Here is a 25,823-nt window from a genome sequence, read left to right on the forward strand (position 1 = left end):
AAAATGCTCCTTTTTCTATTAAAAGCTTCCTTGGCCATTTCTATCCTCCTTTTGACTTCCTGGCAGCAGCTCATGTTACTGCTTATAGTACATCCCAAGTATTTGAAGCTGTCCACTTGCTCTACTGCCTCATTTAGAATTCGCAAGTTTATCTTCTGTATCTTTCTTCCAATGATCATGCTCTTCCTATGATCATTTCCTCTTCTGCTAACAACGCCGTATCATCAGCAAGTCGACCTGGTTGGCGAGTTGGTATAGCGCTGGCCTCCTATGCCCAAGATTGCGGGTTCGATCCCGGGCCAGGTCGATGGCATTTAAGTGTGCTTAAATGCGACAGGCTCATGTCAGTAGATTTACTGGCATGTAAAAGAACTCCTGCAGGACAAAATTCCGGCACATCCGGCGACGCTGATATAACCTCTGCAGTTGCGAGCGTTGTTAAATAAAACATAACATTTAACATCATCAGCAAATCTTATGCACTTTAATCCTGCTATCACTCCTCCCATGTTCTGAAAACAGTTCTTCACTAAATCCTTCAAGTAGATGTTGAACGGGGTAGGTGATAAAGGGCATCCTTGACGTACTCCTCTCCCAATTTCACTTTCTTTTGATATTTGTTCTCCTATCCTGACTTTGACTCGTTGTTTCGTATAAAGATTACTGAACAGTCTTCTCTCTGTCCAATCCACACCAATTTTCTTTACGATCCCCATCAGTTTATTCCAATCCACTCTGTCAAAAGCCTTTTCGAGGTCCACAAATACAAAGTAAATAATATAGTTGCATTTAAGTAATGTGATTTCTAAAGAAATTGAGCTGTTAAGAATAATTTAGCGGCTGTGGAATGTCTGAAGAACAGCATTTTCTTATTTTGATGCACTGTGAACTACAGACGTGGACAAATTATTAGACTAAATTAATTATATGTGCAACAAAGCTGCATTTATCGGCAGAAATAATTAACAAAAATGTATTTTGCACAGAAATAATGAACAGACAATTGAGTCTGGAGGTTACTAATGTTTTGTGAACATTCCCTTATTCTTTATTAACACGTTGATTTTGTCAGGGATGCTGGAAACCAAAGTTTGACACTTTCTTTGAATATCAGCATCATTTAGCCAGATATCAGACAGTGCTTAAATAAGTCCATGTTTTGTTGTAAGCTTCTTTTTGTTCACTTTCTTCTTCAGTATAGCAAACATTTTCAATTTCGTTCATGTCTGGTCTTCTTGCAGGCCATTGGAGAGCAGACTCTTGAATATCTTCTGCAGTACATAATTAAAACACCAGTAGTACCAACACAGCCAGACAAAATATACTTAACCCTTGGAAAAATATACCAGAAGATGTAAACAACCATATTTACAACAATAGAGACTCTGTGAATTATACTGATAGTTGATATGACGAATTATATTATGGTTTCAAGAAAAACGTTTTAGTCAGATAATTTGTCCACGTCTGTATTTAATATATTTCGTCATCATCATTATCATCAACCACAGGGATTAGGCCTATTGGCCTGTTCCGTCTTCAAAGTTTATGTCGTCTATCCATCTTGTTCTTGGTCTACCAACATTTCTGTGTCCTCTTGATTCATAGTTCAGTATTACTTTAGGTAACCGGTCGTCATTCATTCGTATATGTTGGTACCAATTATGTTTTTGTTGTTGTATTTTCTCAGTCAGATTAAAAATATTTAGTTGTTGTCGTATATTTTTGTTCTTTTGATGATCTAAAAGAGTGAGACCAGCAACACTTCGAAGGAATTTCATTTCGTTGGATTCAATTTTCTTTTTAGTTGCTCGGTTTATAGACCAATTTTCTGAATCATAGGTTAATAGTGGGACAGCTAACGTTGTATAAAATTTTAGTTGTGTTGAACGTTGTGTTTTATTTTTTAAGGTCCTTCGTATTGTTCCACACATCTGTTGAAATTTACTCATTTTATATTTCGTATTAGGCCTAATTCTTTTTAGTGGTACTTGAAGAGAACTACTACTGTCAACTCCGAAACGTTGCGATGCGCACAATGCGTGCTATGTGAAAGCAGTATGTGCCATCGCTGTTCACACGGTTTGTTTTAAAACCTTAAATTTTTGTTTTAGTTTTCGCATAAAATATTCAACTGGGTACAATTGATGTTTCCGCTAGAGACAAAATATTACACCAATTACAAGTGGTATGCGTGTTTCTTCAGAGATTGCAATTATCTGTGTGTTATCTGGATAGCATGTAGCTAAGTTTTCGCCACTTTTCTTGGAAGGAGCTCCAACCCCTGAGGAAAGGTTTTGCTCGGCTCGGCAAGTAATTTCCTTTCTTCTAATGAAATGACAAGGTGCCCTAGGTTAAAGCCAGTCTCTGTTACATTAATCAGTTTTCGTTCTCTCGGATTGGAGGTTCTCCAAGAAGAATTGTTCTTGAAAAAGTCTGATAAACCGTGGAAGTAATATGAATTTTTAGGAGATAATAAATTCATAATTTGTTGAAAATGTAATTGTGTGTGTAAGGTTAAACGTGGAGTTTATTTTAGATTTCCTTAATATAACCTTATTATTCATTCATTGTGTACTGCCCAAGGACAGGTCTTCCACTTCAAACTCACCATTCTCCAGTCTTTTCTATTTTCTGCATTCTTCTTATTCTCCGCATATGATCCATATATGAAGAGTCCACTGCAATAATGATGGATGTCACTTTCTTGTCGAAAATGAACCAAGACTGTCAATGCATAGCTTAAGACATATAGAATGTACATAGAGGGTTACATGGCATTAACACTGATAGTCATTGTCCAATAATGATCGGAAAATCACAGTTAAGCTTTGAGCGCTGAGCATTTCAAACTTTCAATCGGTTCTCCTGCAAAATGTATTCCAAATGACATCCATCATTCTTGCAGTGGACTCTTCATATCTCAATGACGTCTGTCATCTGGTATCTTCTTCTGCCCGGAACTTTCCTCCCGTTCACCATTCCTTTCAGTGCATCCATCAGTAGGTAGTTTCTTCTCAGCCAGTGACCCAACTAGTAATACCTTTTGCTCTTCCTGGTCAGTTTCAGCATAATTCTTTCCGATACAGCTTCATTTCTTATTCTGTCTGCCCATTTCACATCTTCTGCATATCCACATTTCAAATGCTTATAGTCATTTCTCTTCACTTTAATCTCCTTTCATTCATTCATTCAGTCGACCTGGTTGGCGAGTTGGTATAGCGCTGGCCTTCTATGCCTAAGGTTGCGGGTTCGATCCCGGGCCAGGTCGATGGCATTTAAGTGTGCTTAAATGCGACAGGCTCATGTCAGTAGATTTACTGGCATGTAAAAGAACTCCTGCGGGACAAAATTCCGGCACATCCGGCGACGCTGATATAACCTCTGCAGTTGCGAGCGTCGTTAAATAAAGCATAACATTTAACATTTCATTCATTCATTCATTCATAGTGTTCTGTCCAAGGGCAGATCTCTCACTGCAAACCTAGCATTCTCCAGTCTTTCCTCTTTTCTGCCTTCCTCTTAGTCTTCGCATATGATCCACATATCTTAATGTCGTCTATCATCTGATATCTTCTTCTGCCACGAACTCTTCCCTCGTTCACCATTCCTTCCAGTGCATCCTTCATTAGGGAGTTTCTTCTCAACCAGTGACCCAGCCAGTTCCTTTTCCTCTTTCTGATCAGTTTCAGCATCATTCTTTCTTCACCCACTCTTTCCAACACAGCTTTATTTCTTATTCTGTCTGTCCATTTCACACGCTCCATCCTTCTCCATATCAATACTTCAAATGCTTCTAGTCGCGTCTCTTCACTTTAATCTCTTTTGATTTATTCATTCATTCATAGTGTTCTGTCCAAGGGCGATCTCTCACTGCAAACCTAGCATTCTCCAGTCTTTCCTCTTTTCTTCCTTCCTCTTAGTCTTCGCATATGATCCATATATCTTAATGTCGTCTATCATCTGATATCTTCTTCTGCCACGAACTCTTCTCTCGTTCACCATTCCTTCCAGTGCATCCTTCAGTAGGGAGTTTCTTCTGAACCAGTGACCCAGCCAGTTCCTTTTCCTCTTTCTGATCAGTTTCAGCATCATTCTTTCTTCACCCTCTCTTTCCAACACAGCTTCATTTCTTATTCTGTCTGTCCATTTCACACGCTCCATCCTTCTCCATATCAATACTTCAAATGCTTCTAGTCGCGTCTCTTCACTTTAATCTCTTTTGATTTATTCATTCATTCATTCATTCATTCATTCATTCATTCATTCATTCATAGTGTTCTGTCCAAGGGCAGATCTCTCACTGCAAACCTAGCATTCTCCAGTCTTTCCTCTTTTCTGCCTTCCTCTTAGTCTTCGCATATGATCCACATATCTTAATGTCGTCTATCATCTGATATCTTCTTCTGCCACGAACTCTTCCCTCGTTCACCATTCCTTCCAGTGCATCCTTCATTAGGGAGTTTCTTCTCAACCAGTGACCCAGCCAGTTCCTTTTCCTCTTTCTGATCAGTTTCAGCATCATTCTTTCTTCACCCACTCTTTCCAACACAGCTTTATTTCTTATTCTGTCTGTCCATTTCACACGCTCCATCCTTCTCCATATCAATACTTCAAATGCTTCTAGTCGCGTCTCTTCACTTTAATCTCTTTTGATTTATTCATTCATTCATAGTGTTCTGTCCAAGGGCGATCTCTCACTGCAAACCTAGCATTCTCCAGTCTTTCCTCTTTTCTTCCTTCCTCTTAGTCTTCGCATATGATCCATATATCTTAATGTCGTCTATCATCTGATATCTTCTTCTGCCACGAACTCTTCTCTCGTTCACCATTCCTTCCAGTGCATCCTTCAGTAGGGAGTTTCTTCTGAACCAGTGACCCAGCCAGTTCCTTTTCCTCTTTCTGATCAGTTTCAGCATCATTCTTTCTTCACCCTCTCTTTCCAACACAGCTTCATTTCTTATTCTGTCTGTCCATTTCACACGCTCCATCCTTCTCCATATCAATACTTCAAATGCTTCTAGTCGCGTCTCTTCACTTTAATCTCTTTTGATTTATTCATTCATTCATTCATTCATTCATTCATAGTGTTCTGTCCAAGGGCAGATCTCTCACTGCAAACCTAGCATTCTCCAGTCTTTCCTCTTTTCTTCCTTCCTCTTAGTCTTCGCATATGATCCATATATCTTAATGTCGTCTATCATCTGATATCTTCTTCTGCCACGAACTCTTCTCTCGTTCACCATTCCTTCCAGTGCATCCTTCAGTAGGGAGTTTCTTCTGAACCAGTGACCCAGCCAGTTCCTTTTCCTCTTTCTGATCAGTTTCAGCATCATTCTTTCTTCACCCTCTCTTTCCAACACGGCTTCATTTCTTATTCTGTTTGTCCATTTCACACGCTCCATCCTTCTCCATATCAATATTTCAAATGCTTCTAGTCGCTTATCGTCACTTCGTCGTAATGTCAGTGTTTCTGCCCCATACAATGCTTTTTTTAAGTAGGTTATTTTATGACGCTGTATCAACATCTTAGGTTATTTAGCGTCTGAATGAGATGAAGGTGATAATGCCGGTGAAATGAGTCCGAGGTCCAGCACCGAAAGTTACCTAGCATTTGCTCAAGTTGGGTTGAGGGAAAACCCCGGAAAAAACCTGAACCGTGCCACCTGGTTTTGCGGCCAGACGCGCTAACCGTTACCCCACAGGTGTGGATCATACAATGCTACACTCCACATAAAGCACTTCACTAGTCTCTTCCTTAGTTTTTTTCTTCAGAGTTCCGCGGAAGATGCTCCTTTTTCTATTTCTTGAAAGAAATAATAAAACTATCAAAAGATACAATAAATAACAAGATAGCCTACATAATAAATGTTCACTTTAGAAAGACATTAAAATAAATAGAATAAGTAACATAGATTAAAAAGGCAAGATAAATAATGAGATTACATGAAACAAAGTTGTCATCTGAGGTGATTTATTAGGAGAGCAATTGATCATTTTAGAGTCAAGAGACTTCATCTTAGTTATTCTGAATATTTATTATTAACTAGCCGTACCCGTGCGCTCCGCTGCACCTGTTAGAAATAAATATAAAGTAATTACATAATTAAAATAGGACGTTTGATCCAGGGAACAACTTTTACAATAGCGCAAGATAATCTGCTTCGCTCATTACCCAATTTTTTTGCATTGCATTTATTGTATATATAGTCTATTTTATGTATTTTAACACGATTCGATTGAGCATAGTTAAAATTTGAATTATAAAATAATGGATTGATAAGCTAACGTATTATTACTGCATACTAAATCAATACACTCTTGTTGTTCGTTAATTCTCTGAGATTAAAATGAGTGTGTGCATAAATATTATTTTAAGAAATACAGAAAACGAATGTACAAAAAAGCCTATCAAATTTTCTGTGCATAGGAAGCTATTTTAATCTCACCTGTCCTCGATTTACTAAGAAGTTACTGTAATAACATTATATCAGTATGTCCATCTAGAGAAACTACACTTTCCAATGGTGAAATAATTAATTATACAGTACAAATCGGTTAATTTAGCTTCCGATATTACTTCATACAAACACAGAAACATTGTCTGTAGGCTAAGTTTAATAGCTTTCGATTGTTGCTGTCCAAGGCCCCTTTTTCGATTGTTGTTGTCCAAGGCCCCTTATAGACGAAGTCATTTGTTCTTAATTCATTGCACTGTCTTAGATGGCGTTATTTTAATTTTAAAACTCATTTATCTCATTAAATATCAGTCCTATCAAAATTTTTCTTCGGATAAAACTTGTCGGAAATCATTTTTAAAGAAACTTTTGTTATGTAACTTTTTCACAAAAATCAATAATAAGCGAGACATTTCGACTTACATAATTCAGGCCCCCGTATAACTCCCCTTTTAAATAAAGTATTTTGAATGCCATATAGCCTAAAGTCTAAGTTACAACGAACTTAATTTATATTCCAATTTTCATATACATCGGTTCAGCCATTATCGCGTGGAAAGGTAACAAACATACAGACAGACATACAAACAAAAATTTCAAAAATGCTATTTTCGGTTTCAGGCTGGTTAAATATACAGGGTGCGTCAGAAAGAACGGATGGATTTCACATGGCAAGAAAATTGTAAAGATTCATCAAATCAAAAATTTATTGTTATCAACATATTCACCAATACATGCAGTTTATTTATGGAAAACAACATTATCCATATGATGTCCTTGGCTTTCAATACAGGCATCGAGGCGTTTTCTGATGTTCGCCATCACTTTCACAGTCATAGCTGATGCAATTGCCACGATTTCTTCACGAATCGCTGTCTTCAGTTCGTCCAGTGTATGTGATCGATGTTTACAAACTTACGCCTTCAAATGGTCCTAAAGAAAGAAGTCGCAGGGCGCGAGATCTTACCGTAGCCTCGGACAATCTCAGTGCAATAGAATTTCGTCCAGGTGATTTCTTCTTTAATGTTGAACCTGTGATACGAAATGAAGCCACCCACCGCAAAATTGTATTCCGAGTTGGAATCCTAGCGTGACATCCGATGTCGAAATGAGTCCTGAGTGGCGATCACAGACTCTTCATTTTTCAAAAATGTCTCTACGATGAAAGCACGTTGTACACCAGACCAACACCATATTCTCAACTGAAACTGCATTCTCTGGCTGACCCAACAGTCGTGGTCTCCCTCACTATATCTCTCTCCTCGTTGCGTATCGATAGTTTGAAATCCATCCGTTCTTTCTGACGTATCCTTTATATGTTAGGATCAATTATTTTTAGAAAATCGAAAATTACCAGAAAAATTTCGGCTACTGATTTATTATTAGTATAGATATTGTTAGGGGGAAAATTATGTGCAACAGCATTTTGTGGCTTTAATGTAAAAAATCAGTAATTTTGAAAGGCATGGACTGAAGCAAAATAGTTTTTACTCTGGTTTTGAAACATCCATAACTTAAATGTTTAATATCCCCAGGTATCTTGTTATATAATAAGATATCTGTATGCGAGGTACTGTTACGAGTTTTGGTAATAGTATGACAGTTTATATGAAAGCTGTTGGCAGCTCTAGTGTTATGGTCGTGAATTTCAGAGTTCCTTTTAAAATAGTTGATTTTTATGAATGATGGAAACTGTTTCTAGTTCCAAAATATCGGAAAACTTTTATTTCTGTTTGTAATTCCATATTATTCCTCGTACTTCCCTCATTTCATACGTTACTTATTGCGATAGGTAACAAATACAATTTATTATTGTTTCAATTTCTTAAGATTTCTAGTTTTTAATCGCTCTAGCTCGCTTATATTTCGACATTTTATGAACTGTCTTCGCCTCTTTGTCAAGTTTGTTAGGAAAGTCGCAGAAAATGGAGCAACTTACAAGGCATACTCTACATCCATTAATAGAACTGGAGAAGGAAAGTGCTGTAAGAAAGCAAGGAGTTGATGGTAATGAGGGTGCATTAGCTGACGGGATCTGAATAAGTGGAGAGATATTCAAAACTTTCCAACTCTTCAGAAGTTTTCTTCGTTTCTATAAAAACGATCCGGATACTGAAGGAAGTTCACAGGTGACATGAGGTGTAAAGAATATTGCGAATTGCCATGAGCTACTTCGTAGTGAGAAGAAAAACTATTCTGCACAAGTTTGGTGCTAAGGTCAAACCTGTCGTTACTGGGGATTAAATTCCCATTTCGAATTAAATTTCTTGTTTGTATTTAAAGCTTTTAGTAACAGTTTAATGAAATGGGGCCATCCTTTATACAGGGACATCATTTTATTTTTACTAACATTTCTGATATTACCCTGGCTATACCTTTGGATCAACGGTTGCTACCCCCTTCCCCGACTGGAGTTTGATGGCTTAATATACAAACAAATCACTTTACTAGGTATAGGAGGGAAGAAAAGTAGTTCATCCATTTACGTAAACTAGTAAATATCACGCTTTTGAGTTTGATAATTTTCACTAGGTTTTTGTTTAATCAGAATACAGTACAGTATTAACAATAAGTGTTTTTACTCACGAACTGAGCTGTCCATACGGACGTATTCATTATGCAGTGTATATTAGAGTGTCTATAGCACATTAGCGTAGACTATAGAGAATGAAGTTAAATTGAAAAATAATCATAATATGGATATTTAAACACATTTTTGAAAATGGTGGCGGTTCATTTCGATACAGGCTTCAGTTCTAATGTATGTAATTCCAATTACCAGTTTCGTCCTTCGTACTAGTAACTCATGTTGAAATAATTCTGCACCTACTCTGTAAAAGAGTACCTTACGTACTGTAAATTCAATCTTCACTTTGCTCGATCCGAAAAGATAAAATTACTCAGACATGCTATCTACTGTCCGTCCAAGTGGTTATGTCGCAGGATCGTAGAAAGGAGGGAAATCACGTGAGAGTTACTTACTTAACGAGGCCCTTTTATTTAAGTTATTTTAAACACTTGTATGGGTATAATATTACGTAGATGTCCAATTCCTAACGAAATTAATGTTTTCAGAAAAGAGGTAAGACAGCCCAGCCACTAGCTTTTACAGAGAGGCGAATAGAAGCAGGTGGGGAAAACCGGAATGCGACGTAGATAAATGAATAGACAGTACCTGTGCGAATATGATGCAATATTGAAAGCTCTTTCGTCATTGGAAAACGCGAACATATTTTTGGAACCTACTGTGACGGTAAAGCTACTATGACTGTATATGCGGTCTTGGATCTGTGTGGAAGATGGTTGAACTTCATTAGTAGAAGGAGTGGGAGTGAAGTACATTCAAAAACTCAGGTACAATAAAAATTGAAGTAAAAATAAAATGATGTCCCTGTATATTACAGTCGTAATATTATTATTAAGCTGCGGATTTTTCGGCACTAAAAACAGTTGAAGTAGGTAGGCAAAATAGACATTCAAAATTCTAAAATAGGCATTTAAAAAGGCACTAACAATTTCTAATTCTTAATGGTTAACACGACCATAGCGGAGCATTATACACTAGTTTCTATAGTAATGCCATTATGACAGTGAATAAATATTCCTCCACATGTTGTAATGAGAACTGATGCCTGTTGTCTGTAAGAATGTTCTTAAATTGGGAGAAACTTCTCTCCACTTCACATGAAGTGATGGGGCAATACTTCAGGGATCCAATCTCAGCTGGGGACCAAACCAGTGGGAGCGCAGTAATGTCAATGTCATTTCCAATCAGCAATAACACTTGCTTCCAACCAGGATTTCTTTTCACAATTTTCAAATACTTATTTCTCATTGTTTCTCCCACACTGCTTGGTATTTCTTTAAGAATAATTTCTACTTTCTTCATAACTTACACAGCACTGTGGAGTGGAATATTCCTCGTTTCCAGTTTCGTTATTAAACAGGCAGTTGTCCAAAGTTTTGCTTTGATGAAAGCAAGATCAGATGTTAGGTTTGGGTTTGCCAGGATAATGTTTGCTGCCGGATAAAAAAGAAACAAATTACAGATTTTAAAAAATATCGATAGAATAGTCAATAAATTTAAATATAATATATACAGTAGAACTTGGTTATAACGACATCTAAGGGACCTTAAAAATTATGTTGTTATAAACGAGTGTCGTAGTAACCGAGATTCACATTATCAATCTAGTGAGGTGGAAAATGAGAAATAACAAACTTAATTAGACTTATTTCAGATTTATGTATTGACTTTTAAGCCTACAATGAACATAATAAAATACACGTAGGCCTACAATTATAAATACAGTATTCTGTATTAAAACAGTTTCTTCAGTACTCACCAAACTACTTTACATAGAAATGAAGTAATCAGTCATTTTACTCTCTTGTCTTCTACTTGCCCAATACACACTTTCAAGGACTAAATTACGTTGTATGTTCATAATTTCAGTTGCAATTTCACTGCTCCCTTCCCTAGCTTCATAGAACATGTTCATAATTCTAATGACTTCTAAAGCGTCACTCACTTCTTTTAGTGGCCATACTGCGTTAAAATGCGTGTACTTAGTGAAAACTTCCTGTCGAAACTGATTTAATACCGCATTAATTCGGGCAGGTTGCAATGGAGCGGGGAATCCGCCTTCTTTCCAGAGGTCTATGACAGAAGGAGACTGTAAAGAATTTTGTCAGGGTCAGATTTCAACAAAATATTTCTTAAAATACTTTGGTTCTTAGAAAATCTTATTCCAAACTGAGGTTGAAAATGACATTATATGTGAGGTAGACGCATATGCGTTTGTCGTATTAAGCGAGGTAGGAAATGGGGAATTAGTTGAGACCACAGAATATTTGACGTTATAGGCAAGGTGTTGCACAAAACGAGGTCGCTATAGCCAAGTTCTACTGTAATACAGATATTTAGGCAACTTTTAGTCATTTATAAGCAAATAGACATTTACTGGTGAAATAGGCAATTATAGGCACTTTAGAATTCGCATATAATACTCACAATGCCTTAAAATGGATATGTAACCTAAGAGCTTGCGTCTTCAGGTTAAGGATTAAAATAGGCATATAGGCATAAATCCGCAGCTTAATTATTATTGTTCACTCTTGTCCCTGCAATACATTATGTCCAAAAAATCACTGTGCACTGAATGTAGCAAAAATTTGTAGTAATGTAATACAGAAATTTTGAAATGAATTTTAAATTAAATGAAAATGACAACCGTTCGTTCAATATTGCAAGTGCAAGTATTCAGTATACAGTGTCTTTTCGGACACACTGTACCATTAGACCTACGTGGGTGACGATCTTCATTACCTTAATTCTTTAAAGTCGACGTCACAGACCCTAAATTCCCTGTATCAAAATATCTACTCAGTAGGGCACCGCTCCTTCCTGTATAATTTTGTCACGATTAATTATATTCGCTCTGCATAAAATACTACTACTACTGCTGCTACTGCCACTACTAATATTACTACTACTATTACTACTACTACTACTACTACTCCTGTTTTTGCTGCTGCCGTTAGGCCTACTACTGCTGTTGCTACTCAGGGCTCTGGTTGCTACTACTGCTGCTGCTACTACTACTACCACCAAATTCAACCTCGCAAATTTCTAGTGCAATAATTTACAATAGATCCCTATTACAAACAACAACAACAACCACATTTCTTGCCTTAAAAATCGATAATGTGTTAAATTGGAAAAATCATATGAAAGAAATTATCCCCAAACTAAATTCAGCTTGTTTTGCTATTAGATCTATGCAAAAGATAGCAAATATCAATACCTTAAAAACAATATACTTTGCATACTTCCACTCGGTAATGAGTTTTGGAATAATATTCTGGGGAAATTCCACAGATAGTAACAGTATATTTCTATTACAAAAAAGAGTAATTAGAATAATAGTAGGTGCCAAATCTAGGGAATCGTGTAGGACTATTTAAAAAAAAAACACAAATAATGCCCATGGCTTGTCAGTATATCTTTTCATTAATAATCTTTCTCGCATGTAATCGTGAAAACTTTGTAACTAATTCAACAGTTCATAGCATAAATACACGTCAAAAAAATGACTTATACTCCATCGGCAAGTCTATGGTGCTATCAAAAAGGAGTGCGTTATATGGCAGTAAAAATTTTTAATAGCCTCCCTATCGATATAAAAAATGAAACCCAAGAGTTGGAACTTAAAACTGAGACGATTCTGTCCGACGCCGGGGTGGGTATCCGGTGTGGCTTAGTGGATAAAGCATCAGCACGTAGAGCTGAAAACCCGGGTTCAAATCCCGGCGCCGGAGAGAATTTTTCTCCGTTCCATTACTCTTTCATCGTAAAATATAAGATTATTTAGGACCAAATTAAAGAAGTACCTAATTTCTCACGCCTTCTATTCTGTAGGTGAATTCATAACATTCAATAACACTTCCTGAAATTGATACTAAAACTTTGTGTTGTACTAGTAGACTATATTGTAAATCTCGTCTGTATATATTTCATCTAGACTGTGACTATAAATTAAGACTTTATAATACAGTGAAACCTGTTCAAGACGGAAGTGACATGGTCCTAATTTTTTTTTCCGTTGTGGACAGGTTTCCGTATTATTCAGGTGTGACATTAAAATGGAATATTTTGTCATTCATATACATGAAAAACAAAATGGCATGCCGCAAACTGCAAGAAGTACAAAATATTCCATTTAACACTCATCACATTAAATCAGCTTCCTGTCGCTTATTCCGTTGGTCAATCATTTTGATTAAAATCTCATTTTCTGTATAAATATTATCGTAACTCACTCATTAGTCATTAAACATTACTAAAGTTTACTAATCTCATTCTACTTAATATCTAACACTATACTCTAATACTGTACTGCATATCACTGCACATTATTAATTAATTGGACTAGGAGCCATCTATTAGAAGCCTTCAATTCTGGTTTATTTAATTTCTTTGACAGTTCAATAGCTTGCTTTGCAGAATAGATCCAGAAATTGGCTTGTTCTTTGAAAGGTCATGAAGAACCCACTCCTACAACAGTTCATTTATTTTCACATAAACAGTTGCTTTCTGGTTCCTTTTGTGTCACCAATATTGGCCGCACGCCACTCACTCATTATGATCTTTATTTTTTAAAGTGTCACACCTGAGTTTTCCACTACTGTACTTCAACATTAATTCACATAGACTTTGTTTCTAATTTTCCTTTATCTCGATAACTTTTACTTCATCACTTAATGTTAATGCCACATTTTATGCAACTTTTTTTTACCCGGAAATCACTACACTTGCGCTCTGTTTAGCTACGACAGTATACGGGTGTGAAGCATTGAAAATCTTTGAAGGGACTCGTCTGCCTAGTCAACAGGGTAATAAAATTTATGACCGACAGGCCAACACACCCTCGTACCCTCTAGAATTTTGCAAAGAAAACTTGTTTTTACCTTAGTGACCTACATATTTCGTATTTTCCTTGAAATTACACGCTGTTTCAAAATATAGTTACAAAATATAGTGTGTCCAAAATATTGTTTCCGTTTTGAACAGTAGCAGACAGTTTCCGTTTCCGCGTTGAACAGTTTCCGTTTTATTCAGGAAAAATTACACATAATACATACAAATTTCGCCGGGACCAATAAATTGTTCCGAAATGGACAGGATTCCGGATTATTCAGGTTCCGATTTGAACAGGTTTCACTGTAGTATTAATTTTTTTGACTTGTTCCATATTCTAGCTGTGAAGCAATGTATGAATACCATGGAATGTTAATAAATACAATATAATACTACTACTACTACTACTACTACTACTACTACTACTACTACTACTACAGCTGCTGCTGCTGAACTATTGCTATACCACTACCACCACCACCATTACTGCTACTACTACTACCACCACCATTACTATTATTAGTATTACAACCACTAGTACTACTACTACTGCTACTACTACTACTACTACTACTACTACAGCTGCTGCTGAACTATTGCTATACCACTACCACCACCACCATTACTGCTGCTACTACTACTACCACCACCATTACTATTATTAGTATTACAACCACTAGTACTACTACTACTACTACAGCTGCTGCTGCTGAACTATTGCTATACCACTACCACCACCATTACTGCTACTACTACTACTACCACCACCATTACTATTATTAGTATTACAACCACTAGTACTACTACTACTACTACTACTACTACTACTACTACTACTACAGCTGCTGCTGCTGAACTATTGCTATACCACTACCACCACCACCACCATTACTGCTACTACTACTACCACCACTATTACTATTATTAGTATTACAACCACTAGTACTACTACTACTACTACTACTACTACTACTACTACTACTACTACTACTACTACTAATGGTAATAGCATGTTATATGGATTATATTACTTTGTTATAATGTTGGGTCTAAGCCTCCTCTTGCTTAAACCATACAGATTAAAGGAAAAGCTATATTAACTAAAAATTCATTCCTCTGTCGGCAAAGGGATATGAAATTAAGACGAGAGAAGTGTCTGTTAGATAATGCTTAACCGAATGGTCTGGTAATGCTTTTCTTTCAGATTCTGCTGTATTTATTTGAAAATCTGTGGAAATTACACATTATTAAAAGCGATTTTTTTCCTTCGTTGCAGTTGGACAGATTCAAAGAACCTCCTGCCTTTGGCCCAATGTGTGATCTTCTTTGGTCGGACCCCCTAGAAGACTTTGGCAATGAAAAGAATGCCGAACACTTCAGCCATAACAGTGTGAGAGGTTGCTCATATTTCTATAGGTAAGTAGAGCTCGAAATGGAGTTTGATTAGCTGTTATGCTATTTAAGTGTCTTAACAGAATATTGAAATATGTAAACTTGGCTACATAATAATAATAATAATAATAATAATAATAATAATAATAATAATAAAACAGTTATATTACCGGTTGTTCTGTATGGTTGTGAACTTGAACTCTCACTCTGAGAGAGGAACATAGGTTAAGGGTGTTTGAGAATAAGGTGCTTAGGAAAATATTTGGGGCTAAGCGGGATGAAGTTACAGGAGAATGGAGAAAGTTACACAACGCAGAACTGCACGCGTTGTATTCTTCACCTGACACAATTAGGAACATTAAATCCAGACATTTGAGATGGGCAGGACATGTAGCACGTATGGGCGAATCCAGAAATGCATATAGAGTGTTAGTTGGGAAGTCGGAGGGAAAAAGACCTTTGGGGAGGCCGAGACGTAGATGGGAGGATAATATTAAAATGGATTTGAGGGAGGTGGGATATGATGATAGGGACTGGATTAATCTTGCACAGGATAGGGACTGATGGCGTGCTTATGTGAGGGCGGCAATGAACCTTCGGATTCCTTAAAAACCATTTGTAAGTAAGTAATAATAATAATAATAATAATAATAATAATAATAATAATAATAATGTTTTACTTTCGCTGGCAGAGTTAAGGCCATAAGGCCTTCTCTTCCACTCAACCACCCTTAATTAATACAATACATATTTAAATTACAAATATTTACACTACACCTAAAAAGGTTCTCCAGCAATATTCTTCAGTTATAACGACTAGTAGACTACATATTTATTTAAATTTAGATAAACCTATAAGGTAAAGTAGTAACTTAATTTATGAGCTAATTTAATTCAATCAATTATAATTAACTTAATATTTGAGATAGCTAGTAAAATGATGAAAATTAATTTAATATAAGCTTACTAGGACTATGTTACAGGGAGAAAAAAAAATATATATATATATATATAAATCTAAAATATATTTCTATAATGAGAATATTAATGTAATTGCCATTAGAGGTTTTGTAAATCTATTTAGAGAAATTGATAATAATAATTCTTTATTTATACTGGCAGAGTTAAGGCCATAGGGCCTTCTTTTACACTCTACCAGGTCACAAAGTATTCAAGCAGTTAAAAAAAAATGATAATAATAAGAATGGACAGATGTTAGTTTCATTGTAAGTAACAAATATTAATCAGCAATTAATCTGTTAAGTAAGAATTTATGTAATTTTGACCTAAATGAAGTTATTGTCCAACAACCCCTTACATCACTCGGAACGAGTTCCAATTTCTAGCAACTGAAACTGTATAAGATGAAGAATATAAAGATGTCTTGTGGTAGAGTATAATGAGTAAATTGTTATGATGCATACATACATAGAGACATACATACATACATACATACATACATACATACATACATACATACATACATACATACATTTCTGCCAAATGGCAGGTCTTTCACTGCAAACCCAGCATTCTCCAATCTTTCCTATCTTCTACCTTCCTCTTAGCCTCCGCATATGATCCATATGTCTTAGTATCGTCTTTTATTTGATACCTTCTTCTGCCTTGAACGTTTCTCACGTTCACCATTCCTTTCAGTGTATCCTTCAGTAGGAGACAAAGAGGAAGGCAGAAAATAAGAAAGATTGGAGAAAGTTGGGTTTGCAGTGAAAGACCTGCCCTTGGGCAGAACACTAAATGAATGAGTGAGCTATAAGCTCTTTCCACCTATTTGAAGAATAAGTACCTATCTACTTCTATTTTTTTATCTTTAAAAATGAATTCAAATTTAATTTATGTAATTATCATTTTAAGTTATTTTTACAACCAACGTTTTAATTGCCTCTAATTTACCCGTCTCATATACAAATTTAATGTTGTCTGCCCACAGCTGTAACCCTTAATAGAATTTAATTGTTCATACAAACGTAATTGTCAGTAGGCTTAAAATTTTCTCCCGCCCACCCAAGTGCGATCGGCGAAAGTGCAAACGCGTATTTTCTCTAAATACTGGCTTACAGAAAATAAAAACAAATTGTCAAATAGTAAGAGGGGATACTACAGCACTGTACAGTAGACAGAAGCTTGCTTCAAGCACTCCCCAGTTATGTCAGTAGGGGGACCTTTTTCTGGGGTGAACATGAATATCATACAAATTAGCTCAGATATTTTGCCTTTTATGTTTTTAATTACATTTTTTTGCCTGCCAATTGTGCCTTTTTCATGTTTTAATTGCCTTTTCTGACTATTTTAAATTACACTGTGTCTCAAAAGTTATGATGGGATTTTTTCAGAGGATTGTATTTTTTTAATGAAAAGCAAGGTAGAAATATATTATTTAATGTACCGAAGTACATATGATATTTCCATGCAGAATTCTGCGTCATCATACGATGAAAGAGTAATGGAACGGCGAAAAATTCTCTCCGTCGCCGGGATTTGAACCCGAGTTTTCAGCTCTACGTGCTGATGCTTTATCCACTAAGCCACACCGGATACCCACCCCGGCGCCGGACAGAATCGTCTCAGATTAAGTTCCAATTCTTGGGTTCCCTGCAGTGGCCGCCCTCTGCACTACGTCATAGATGTCTATGAACGTAGGACTGAAGTCCACACATGTGCTGAGGTGCACTCGTTATGAGTGACGTAGTGCAGAGGGCGGCCACTAGAGGGAACCCAAGAGTTGGAACTTAATCTGAGACGATTCTGTCCGGCGCCGGGGTGGGTATCCGGTGTGGCTTAGTGGATAAAGCATCAGCACGTAGAGCTGAAAACCCGGGTTCAAATCCCGGCGACGGAGAGAATTTTTCTCCGTTCCGTTACTCTTTACTTGTATAAGGTAGAAATGTAATATTGATGCCAGATGAAAATAAAACTCTCAAAGTTTTTCGTCTGTAAGTTTTGAGACACTGAAGGAAACAAAAGACGGTAACAATAAAAAAATACAATTTTCATTACCACAATAAAATTATTATACAAGGATTAAAAAAAAAGTGCATTGTATTTTGTGGCTGGCAAAATTTTAATCTGTGACTCGAGTACGACATGAATTTCGTCGCGTATTTAACGAAGAGCCGCCACACTAGAATAATATGCTCGCTCAACGAAGTCATGTGGCCGTTTATTTGCCCATATTCTTACATTGTGTCGGTGGACATACCCAGAAACGTGAAAAATGCTCTCATCGCTGAACAGCACACGACTTAAAAACTGTTCGTCATTGTCAAATTGTTAATGAAAAGAAAAAGTAGGCCTAAAATTAAAGCCAGAAATATCTGGAAATCACATGTATATCACGAAGATAAGGGCGAGTTTCGGCCACTGATTTCGATTTGGAAGATGATACGTTGAGTTGACCTCAGTTTTTTGCCATTCATGATATGATAGAGGATTCTTTGCTATGTTCTGATTAAAATTATGTGAACTCTTAAGACAGAGGCCTATAGATACATTATTTCAATATAGGCTAATAAATACTATTAAATCTCGTCAAAATAAAATATAGCCCTATTTATTTTCAGATCATCTGATATTTGTCTCCAGATTTCTTCTCTAAGTTCCGTGTTTTTATAGTTTTCATCCCGTGTAGCCTATCATATAAATAGGCCTACGGGTGACATCGTGCTAGTTCGATAAGTTTCTGACTGCAATTATCATTGTCAATAAAGACAATACAGTTCATCGCCACCTGCGATATTACTTCTTCATCTTTTTCTGCATTCAGTCGTCATAAAGAGTATAAATGTCAAACATCTTTGATAACTGTGTCAAGAAAATTCGCTGAGCTACCGATTTCAGCGAGAAACTCGCTCGAGATTTTCGCCTCGAACGAGAATCTCTTCCAGTGTGTGGACGTCCATTTGAATCCATGTTATCAATTTTTTAATTTTCTTGCAACACTTTTCTCGCTAGCGAGATCTCTTCAAATGTGTAACAGGCCTAACATTTCTACCTCTATTCATTCAAAAAATATATTCTTTTGAAAACTCACCATGACCTTTGGGATACAGTGTATTATAAGTGCTTAAACATCCGGGGTGCTATTCATAGACATTTCGCAGCACGCGCTACGAGCGTACTAAAGGTACGATCACACGTCGCTACTTTTGCAGCGCTGCAGTACAAAAAACTGCGCAACTCTTGTACTGCGACGTGTGAACAACGGTGCAACCCGAAAAGTAGCGGCTGCCGAACCTGCTGCCCGCTACTTTTCCATGCTGCGCGCAACTTAAAAGTAGCGACGTGTGAACAGGGTTCTCAGGGTTGCAGCCGCAGCATTTTTGATATCGGTTTTGTTGAAACTTTTGCTGCGGTTGCAACCAGTGTTACCACCCAAATGTGCCAATGATACTTTTATTGCTTGGATATATTTTAATGTTAAATGTGATGAAAATAAATTATTTGTAACAGTTACTAAATACACAACACAGTCTGAGCATAATTGGTGACGATATAATTCATTTTTTAAATTTTCCTTAGCGTAGTTCCAAACAGGAGGGTTGCCAACGTTGATTACGTGAATATACTGTTGGTTATCATTTAAGTATATAGGCGTTTTTAAAAGCTTTATAGTAAAAATAATGTAAATTTCTGAATACTAGATACGACAGAAAAGCAAATAATAGATAAGGAAGCTTTCGCATGAGTTTCTTAATAATGCGAACATAACCACAAAATGTATATTGAGAAGTCAATACGGAGATGGAAACCTGCAGCATGACTGCGGCTGCAAAAGTAGCGCCTTGTGTGTGAACAGACTCGCAACCTCCAGTTGCAACTTTTGCAGCACTCTGGTTGCGCAGCACGAAAAGTAGCGTGCAGCGCGCTACTTTTGGCTTACGTGTGAACACGACACGCAACTTTTGCAGCTGCAGTATAAAAGTAGCGCTGCAAAAGTAGCGACGTGTGACCGTACCTTAAGCTAGCCCCGGCTATCCACTGGTTACTAGTATAGAATTCAAATCATATCCTATCGCTAACACTGATTTATGAATACGAAAAACGCTGATCATCCACCGGAAGCCCGCGCTAAAAATGTCTATGAATACGGCCCCCGAGCTCTAGTAATAAAATTATGTATTCTGCTTTGTTCTGTGTAATTTTCGTGTTCTTAATAATAATTTGGAATTATTGGCCTATGCAGGTATTTACTGTCTCCGACGTTCAGAGCTACTGTCGACACAGGTGCCAGCCTTTCAGTCCCATGCTGCGCATGTGCGTACCCCTACCTTTCTGGCAGTCAGATGTATAGCATATTACAATTACACATTATCTGTCACTTATCCGAATGAATCCTGTATGGCATGTTGTACATCCAGCAGCTGCTTTTCAGCAAATTTCTTCTTGAAGCGTAGGCCTGCAGTATAAATATCCTGTACTAAGCCCAAAATCTTGCTTGAAACTTCTTCAGACCGTGGATTAGCATTATTGCCAATTCCCGTCTCAGTGAAGCGTCGTTCAACTTCCCCTCGCTCTTTTTAATCCCGCCTGTCTCCTACTTAATAATTCAGAGATTGTTCACGAATGCAGGGTTCATCATTCTTTGGAGATACTGATATTCATTTGTAATGTTCTATACTATGACAATATCTCACCTCCTTTCCAGAAGTTATCATGGCTTAGGTTACATGAGAGGAGAAATCTGCACTCGCTTTCTCTCGTATATCGAATTATGCACACATCCCCCTCTTATTTATTCGCTCGTTTTCATACTCTCTCTCGCTATCATAATATTAATACTCGATCACAACGCTGTAACAAGCTATAAATTCCACTTCACACGTCATCTCTGTATCCCTCATCTTTCACTGTTGCTACCTCTCGTCACTGGAACTTTCTGCCGCTTGAAGTCAAGGGCTGCAGAACCTTGAAATCTTTCAAATCCAAGTTAGAAAATTATCTTATGACGAGCTTCCAAACTAACTTACTATTATGACAACTGTTATATTCCAGGTTTCCACGCATTCACTACATTTTTTTATATTCTAGTGATATTTAACTTATTTTATCTTTTCGTTTTCGTATTTCCCGATAATGGTATATCTATAATGTGATAACTTGAGCTAGGCCTATATATAATCATAATTTTCCTTACTGTGTGTACCTAAAAATATTTTGTGGATTGTATGCTTTGTACTTCACTTTTATTATTATTATTATTATTATTATTATTATTATTATTATTATTATTACTATTATTGTCAATATTATTATTTTCTTATATTTTTATACTTTATATGTCTCATTTATTTTGATCTACTGTTTACATTTTATTATGCATTTTCCTTTCTTTCTGTATGTTATATATTATGTCTGATTTCCACTGACTTGTTGTTTACATTATATTATGATTATCTACTTCAGTTTAGAGTGTAAAATTGTAGTGTACTTTACTTTGTAAATTTGTAGTGTTTTTTATATCGCAGTTTTACTCCTGGTTGAGTGCTAGAAAAGGCCGTATGGCCTTAACTCTGCCAGGTTAAATACACCATTATTAATATTATTATTATTATTATTATTATTATATTGATATTTATTTATTGTCTGTTAGCAAGTAAATTGCAGTGACATAGCCCCTGTCTCTAAATTAAAACTAAAAACATGTGAAAGGAGATTTAAATACTCATCATTATTATAAAATGCTTCATCCATCAACCACTTATATACAGGGTGGAAGTTAAATAACCCTGCAGATCGAAAGGGACAATAGGTTATACTTCAATTATTAACAGAAAACCTATAATACGTTTTGTGATTAACTGCACGGTTAATTAGAAAATTAAGTTGGAAGTTGCAGCAGTCCAGCAACATCGCCGCTAACACACCCTTTCTCTCTTCAAGTAAGAGGTCGACGAACTCAGGCGAACTGCCTCCACCTGCCTCTCTGGCTACAGCGTTGCAATCTTGTCGCGTTGTTCAGTGGCTTCAAATTAAATGATTTGTAAATTAAATTTACACGAAAACAGTCCACGCTATCGAAATACGCCAAAGGTATGAATGATTCTTTATTAGATTTTCTATCGATATGAACAAAAATGACGATCCTACTTGAAACAATTAGAGACGTGGACAAATTATTTGACTAAATTAATTATATGTGGAACGAAGCTGTATTTATCGGTAGAAATAATGAACAAAAATGTATTTTGCACAGATATGATGAACAGATAATAGAGTTTTGAGGTTACTAATAATTTTCAACATTCCCTTATTCTTTATTAACAGGTTGATTTTGTCAGGGATGCTGGAAACCAAAGTTTGACACTCTCTTTGAATATCATGTCGCCAGATATTAGACAGTGCTTAAATAAATCCATGTCTTGTTGTAAGCCTCTTTTTGTTCACTTTCTTCTTCAGTATAGATCACAGATTTTCAATTTCTTTCATGTCCGGTCTTCTTGCAGGCCATGGGAGAATATCTTCTGTAGTATATAATTAAAACACTAGTAGTACCAACTTAGCCAGAAAGAAATATACTTAACCACTGGAAAAATATACCAGAAGATGTAAACATTCATATTTACAACAATAGAGACTCTGTGAATTATACTGATAGTTGATATGACGAATTATATTATGTTTCCAAGAAAAAGTTTTAGTCTGATAATTTGTCCACGTCTGTACCGAATAAGAGAGTGTTAAACATTTGCGGGGGGGGGGGGACATTTTTCCTGCGAAAACTATGAACTTCCCACCAATATGGTATTAGACTTTTTTGTTACATACAGCATTGAGTTATTTGCTCCGAAAATTTGCAGAGTTATTTCACTTCCACCCTGTGTATTTTCTTCCGAACGATATGTTACTGTTTATAGTTTATTTCCTTTAACTGTGATTTAAAACACACCCTATAAGAAAGTATGTTTTGGACATTTCAAACACTGTACCACTTAAATAGTTATATCTAACTTTTTTTTACACACCTATACATACGATTATATTAGGTGAGACCTGCCCCTTATTTATACGTAGTTATGCAATCCCGCATATTCACAGTTAATTCAGTAAACACACCCAAGTACCTAAAGCCAATGTCTGGATTTTTAATAAGTCTGGACTATCTAATTCTGAATGGGTAACCTGCCTTAAAATGAATGCCAATTTAGCAGCAGTTAGAGGAGTACCTGGTCGCTCTTTGGACGGATCCCGGTGCAGACATGGCTGCCCGGAGACTGAAACCCTTGCCCACGTCCAAGGTCAGTGTAACAGAGGTTTTTACTCCTCCGAAATGCCAAACATCATCATGTTCGATCCTTAATTGCAACTGCTTTGAAAAAAAAGTCTTGGACAGTAGAAGAGGAAGTCTTTTGCCGTGCTACTAATGACTCCTCTAGACGTATTGACATCATAGCGTATTCCCAGACTACCAAGAAAGGTTATATAATTGATCCTACTATAAGGATTGAAACGGGGAGTAGCCAGCCGGAGGATGTCAATTAAGAAAAGATCAACATTTATCTGCCAACAGTTGATTACTTTAAAGCAAAATACCAGCTTGAAAACGTTGAGGTGATTGGTCTTCTTATTGGAGCTCGTGGTGTGATTCCCAAGTTCTTTGAACGCTTCAGGAAGACTTTTGAACTACCACAGACACTTACTACTGACATCATAACTTCAGTTTTGAAACGCTCTTGCCATATTCTGAGTCATCATATTCACTCTGTTTAATTTCTTTTTTTCTTCACTTTATAATTCATATATGTTTATTTTAATTTTCTACCAACAAATTCATGTAAACATTTAATATTGTAAAATTCATGTAGGAGAGTATACTGAGTCCTTCTGGGCTACCTCCAATGGGAGGCAGTTAACAATTTAAAATTTAGGCATTAAATGCAAAAGGGAGTAGTGTGCCAGTCATACTAGATCAAGTGAAGACGGGAGGAGATGGGTGAAATTTTGGTCTTTTTTTTTTCCCCCCAGAAAAAGAAAAACATACCCATTCGTTTTCTCGCAAAAAAAAAAAAATAGGTGACTTTTCATTTATAGTAAGTATGTTGCCAAATTTTACCAACATCATCGTCTTCAAAATTCATTCTTTAGTTACATTTTAAGTTTACGTCATGCTACGCCAGTGACTATAATGGTAAATTGAAGACAATAAAATGTTGTTTCTTAAAATTACAAATAAATAAACTTACAAATTATTTTAAAATGCAAAAATATATACTTATTCTCAAAATAGGCAACAAGAGCTTAAATGAGCAAAATATTAAAATTAAATTTGGTCTGTCTTTTGCATATTGCGACTAAATGTAAAGTGAGCTAAACCAGCTTGCTTGCGTATTTATCAGGATCCAGTCACAGTTGAGGGGCTGTAGTTGGAAGCCCTGTTTACACTAATTTATTAAAGGGATACACAGTCAATCACAGAGCAAAAACGTGGAACTTCAAAGTGTCGTTTTTGCTCACAATGTACAAACAGTGATGTAGCAAAAAGCTTGTCAGTTAACCAAGTTTAGGCTGCGTGCAGAAAGAATTAATGATGCTTGAGTAAGGTTTTGAGTATTAAAGTACGTAGTCATTCAGATTACAAAATATTTTAAAGAGTTCACAATAGTGAAATCAATAACTACCATACTTATGAAGCTAGATGTACCAAATTTTGATCACTGGTATATCTGGTTAATAATGACCAGAGACCGGAAATTTAGGCATTATGAATCATTAAATAGGCAGGCAAAAAGGCATCATAAATAGCTAAAATAGGCAATGAAAGGCAATTACAAAAACCTTGCACAAGACCCACAACCTTGCACTTTCCACAAAGGGATTTCGGCAGCAAGAAAAACTTTACATAAGTCGAATGCAAATTGATATTTTCGACTCGATGTTGCAATTACTGTTGGAAGCAAAGAAATCTTCTTCCCAGTAGCCTTGGAAAGTGCATTTTAGTGTTTGGTTGTACTGATATGTTGCGATATGAAAATATACTTCTCTTCGTAGTTCACTGACTGCTCACATATTTTGCATGTAAGTACTTTACCGTCAGTACAAAATACGTCGGATCCAAAAGTATTAACGTAACTTTGCAATTTACTGCGTAAAGGAACACTGAATTTCGGCATCTTGCTGCTAGCTACAACAACGTCGCAGTGAAAACTGAAAGAAAAATGACCGTTAAAAATAACGTTAGACCCGCACTCATTGTTGCCTTGTCAAATAAACACAAGTGATAATTAAAACGCTTATTATACTGGTATACATTTTTGCACGGCAGCCCTCATTGTTGCAAAGAGAATATGAACTGACTGAAAGACAATAATATACATTCGGTGAAGTCACTTTCATTGTAGCGGTTATGGAAATAAATTAAAATATACCTGTAGAAATTTTTAAGAATACATTAATAAATAATAGATCAATAATCAAATAAAGGCAAAACAAGCATTTATTTTGTAAATTAGGCATTTATATTAAAAAAGGCAGAAAAGGGCAACATAAAACTGTGACGTTTCAATCACAAAGGTATAATTCGTACAGATTTACTTTCA

The 25,823-nt window shown here is 36.3% G+C and overlaps 1 protein-coding gene across 3 annotated transcripts in view; it reads left to right on the forward strand.

Annotated features, from left to right (window-relative positions):
* Positions 1-25,823, forward strand: part of LOC138698530 (serine/threonine-protein phosphatase 2B catalytic subunit 3-like) — an 805,310-nt gene that overhangs the window by 696,240 nt on the left and 83,247 nt on the right. For all 3 annotated transcript variants that reach the window (XM_069824525.1, XM_069824526.1, XM_069824527.1), the window contains exon 6: positions 15,155-15,294. In XM_069824525.1, coding sequence (XP_069680626.1) covers positions 15,155-15,294 — 140 coding nt within the window. The remainder of the gene's footprint in view (positions 1-15,154; positions 15,295-25,823) is intronic.

The sequence above is a fragment of the Periplaneta americana genome, chromosome 4 (genome assembly GCF_040183065.1).
Source record: "Periplaneta americana isolate PAMFEO1 chromosome 4, P.americana_PAMFEO1_priV1, whole genome shotgun sequence".
Taxonomy (NCBI): Eukaryota; Metazoa; Arthropoda; class Insecta; order Blattodea; family Blattidae; genus Periplaneta; species Periplaneta americana.